At 39.3% G+C, this 3,962-nt stretch overlaps 1 protein-coding gene across 1 annotated transcript; it reads right to left on the bottom strand.

The window, feature by feature from the left end:
* Positions 1 to 918: 918 nt before the first annotated feature.
* LOC114215307 (olfactory receptor 5B3-like) lies at positions 919 to 1,836 on the bottom strand. The gene has a single exon (XM_028111236.1). The coding sequence runs from the start codon at positions 1,834 to 1,836 to the stop codon at positions 919 to 921; it is 918 nt and encodes a 305-aa protein (XP_027967037.1).
* Between the last annotated feature and the right edge of the window lie 2,126 nt (positions 1,837 to 3,962).

Below are 3,962 nucleotides of genomic sequence, written 5' to 3' on the forward strand. Positions count from 1 at the left end.
TAGCTTTGAATAAAATGTGCCACAAAAGGCGTATATCTTTATTTAAAAACTTATATCATGTATTTGGGCATCTGGGTGGCTCAGTTGGTCAAATGTCCAACTCTTAATTTCTGCTCAGGTCATTGATCTCAGGGTTGTGAGATCAAGCCCCGCATTAGGCTGTGAGCTGGGCATGGAGTCTGCTTAAGATTCTCTCTCTCTCTCTTTCCTTCTGCCCCTTCACCCTGCTCTCTCTCTCTCTCTAAAAAAAAAAAAAATTATGTCATGTTTTATTTCATTTTGGCCTTTTTTTCACCATCTTAAATCATTTTTTTCTTCTTCAAGTATAATTAACATACAGTGTTGTATTAGTTTCTAGTGTACAATATATTGATGCAACAATTTTATATATTTCTCAGTGCTCATGAAGGTAATGTACTCTTAATCCCCATTTTGGACTCTTATAAAATTTTCAACTACAGAAATAAATAATGTCAGACATAAATTTATATTCTAATATTTAAATTGGTTATTTTAACTTTTTTATTAAAAATTAGTCATACTACAATCAACTCCTTTAACAAATTCCCCCCTCCTGTGTGTATGTGCACATATGGGATTCTTGCATATGCTTTTTTTCATGGGTTTGTGTGTGCCATGGTTTGCATGGAGGCTTGCATTGCCATATGGTAGAAAAAATAATGAAGATGTAATTAATAAAACTTACTACAAGCAGAGCCCCCAAATTCATAAGATTCCCCTTGGCCATCCTGCTTCAGATATCACATATTTGAACATATATTTTCTCTTCTAGATTATAGATTTTTGAACAAGAAATGGTATCACCTCAGTAATTTAGGTGCAGTGCGAGCATTAAAATGGTCATTGCATATTAGAGACCTGACAACAATAACACAGGTCATTGTGGATACTATGATTTTAAGAGGTAAAACCAACAGACAATTTTGCTTTCTCAACCACCTCCTTGAAAGCAGTTTTAACCTCCTTGTTCCTCAGGCTATAGACCAGGGGATTCAGCATGAGAATGACCATTGTGTAGAACACAGATGCGATTTTGTCTGAGTCCATGGAATGGCAGGAGGTTGGCCCATAGAAGATGGACACTGTAGTGAGGGGGGAGGCAGAGGGAGATAAAGCTTTCTGATATCCCTCGGCTGAGTGCATCTTCAGGATGGTGATAAAAATGAGCAGGTAGGAAATCAAGATAATGAGAGCAAAAAAGATTTTGAAGCTCGCTACAACAACAAGAACCAGCTCACTGACATGTCTATCAGAGCAAGAGAGAGCCATGACTGCTGGAACATCACAGAAAAAGTGATGGATTAGATTGGACACGCAGAAAGAGAGACTGACAGTGTCCTGAATGTGAATGGAGGCACTAAGGAAACCGCAGATGTAGGAGCCCATGGCCAGACGAGCACACACACCTGTCATCATGGTGGTGGTGTAATGGAGGGGTTTGCACACTGCTGCAAAATGGTCATAAGCCATTGAAGCCAACAGGAAATTTTCCACGGTGGCTAAGGCTACAGAAAAGAACCTCTGAGCAGCATATGCACTGTAGGAGATGACCTTGTCTCCCACAAGGAACCCAGCTGTCACTTTGGGAATTACAGCTGTAGAGTAACAAAAGTCCACCAGAGACAGATTACTGAAGAAAAAGTACATGGAGGTGTGGAGATGGGAGTCCAAGAGAATCAAAAGAATCGTCCCCATGTTACCAACCAGAGTGATGAGGTAAATGAGGGTGAACATGATAAAGAGGGGGATCTGCAGCTCTGGGGCATGGGTTAGTCCCAGAGAGATGAATTCAGTCATTTCTGTGTTGTTTTCCATGGGTATTGTTGGAGAATCACAGGAAGCCCTGGAGGGATGAGAAATAAAGAAACAATAAAAAACAAACAAGTAATTGAAGTGAAATTGAAAGAGATACATAGAAAAATGATAGATCAATAGATGTGCATGGTTTCATTATACCAATAATTCTTACTTCATATTTTTCAGATCTCAAAATTTAATGCATGAATTATCTATATAGTTATACATTGCTAAAACTGAAGGATCTTCATGGATCATATTCCACTTTCTAAGTTTTGTAAATTTGTAAACTGAGATGTGGAAAAAGAATGTCTTGATTAAGATGACGTGTCTATACCTTGGCTCATTGAAAGTAAAAAAAAAGATGGCATGTCTGGAATCAAATATATCTGTCATTTCAGTTCCATGGGTCATTAAATGTTTACACTTGTATGTTGCTCTAGACAGAAACTACTTTAGACACTATGCATATATTCATTCTTTTTTCTCAACAACCATATGAGATTGACTGGTTATTACCCCCATTTCATTTATGAAGCACAGAGATTAAGTCATGTGTTCATGTTTACAACATTATACTGCCAAAGCCAAGTTTTGTACCCAAGAGTGTTTCTTCAGTCCACTGGTCTCAAGTAAAATTGAATTTAACTCAATTTACAATTACTCATTGTCTCCATTGTCCCACACTCAGTTTTTGGAGCCTTATACTTAGGTAACTGAGCATATAAGCAGAGTAGATGTAGTAGGGTAACTGGAGCAATAGGGCATATACAACCAGCAGAGGCAATTCAGAGAGCAAGGCACAGCATCCGGTGTAGAGCTCGGGCTCTGGGAAGAGGTGCACATCAGCCCTATCACTGACTACCGAAGGGGTATTGGTTCCAACCTCAGTACCTAGACCTGATTTTCTCCATACACAAAATGAGGATTGTCATGAGATCTACCTCAAGATATTGTCTTCTTTTTTAGTTTTTTTTTAATTAAACTTTTTATTTAAATTCTAGTTAGTTAACAAATATGGTAAAATTGGTTTCAGGTGTAGAACTTAGTGATTCATCACTTATATATTACACCCAGTGCTTACCACAAGTGCCCTCCTTAATACCCATCACCCAATTAGCCCATCCACCACCCACCTTCCGCCATCAACCCTCAGTTTGTTCTCCATCATTAAGAGTCTCTTATGGTGTGCCTCGCTCTCTCTCTCTCTCTCTTTCCTTATAGAAATAAAGAGATAGGGCATTATAAACAATGAGCAAAATGCTGGGTGTTTAGCATGGCCTAATATATAAGTTAGCTGTAGTATTGTCCTTAGGATGGAATGATAGCCCTTACGTTTGTTTGAGAAAGGTGGGTGGTGACGTGCAGAAATTCAGGGATGGATGAGTTCTGAAGTTTATAGCCTCTCTTCATTTCCTTGTTCTCACACACTTGGTCCATTGATGATTTTGTCCCCTCCAGTGTTCCTCAGTCTGTCTGTCCTCTGCCAGCTTGAGTGGCTGTTCTAGCCATTCCAAATGAGCCATTCTTTTGCTTAATTTCTTTCTTAAAATCCATATTTTAGCATGAGTCAAAGAATGTCCTTTCTGAAACTCATTCTTCCTCTCATTACTATCATCTCATGGTTGAATCACCAAGATCAAGGGCTGAAAGGTCCTGGTTTGTTGGCTGCCTTTAGCCTGCAGGTCTGTTTTGGTAGTGAGCTCCACATTTAAAAACATTTTTTAAATGTTTTTTATTTATTTATTCATGAGAGTCAGAGAGAGAGAGAGAGAGAGAGGCAGAGGCAGAGGGAGAAGCAGGCTTCCTGCCGAGCAGGGAGCCCGATGCAGGACTCGATCCCAGGACCCTGGGATCCTGACCTGAGCCGAAGGCAGACACTTAACCAACTGAGCCATTCAGGTGCCTCTCAAATTTTTTTATGTGATATGATCTTATATAGGAACAGTGCCTTCAATCTTTTGAATTTGAATTTGAAGGCTTTAGAAAGACATCTCTTCTGCTAATCATTCTCTACCACTGTCCTCCCGCTTCTGCAAATCTTCCCTCAGCAAGCCCAGCTCTAAAATCATTAAGTTTGTCAACCTCTGACAATTGTAACCACTCTTAGAATGTGGCATGTTCTACAAATAGTAAGAGCTATA

This window comes from Eumetopias jubatus, unplaced genomic scaffold (genome assembly GCF_037043125.1).
Source record: "Eumetopias jubatus isolate StellerSeaLion01/CBP00866 unplaced genomic scaffold, mEumJub1_p1.0 scaffold_13, whole genome shotgun sequence".
In the NCBI taxonomy this organism is placed as follows: Eukaryota; Metazoa; Chordata; class Mammalia; order Carnivora; family Otariidae; genus Eumetopias; species Eumetopias jubatus.

Excerpts from the sequence above, each read along its gene's own strand:
- LOC114215307 (XM_028111236.1), bottom strand. The coding sequence starts at position 1,836 with ATGGAAAACAACACAGAAATGACTGAATTCATCTCTCTGGGACTAACC.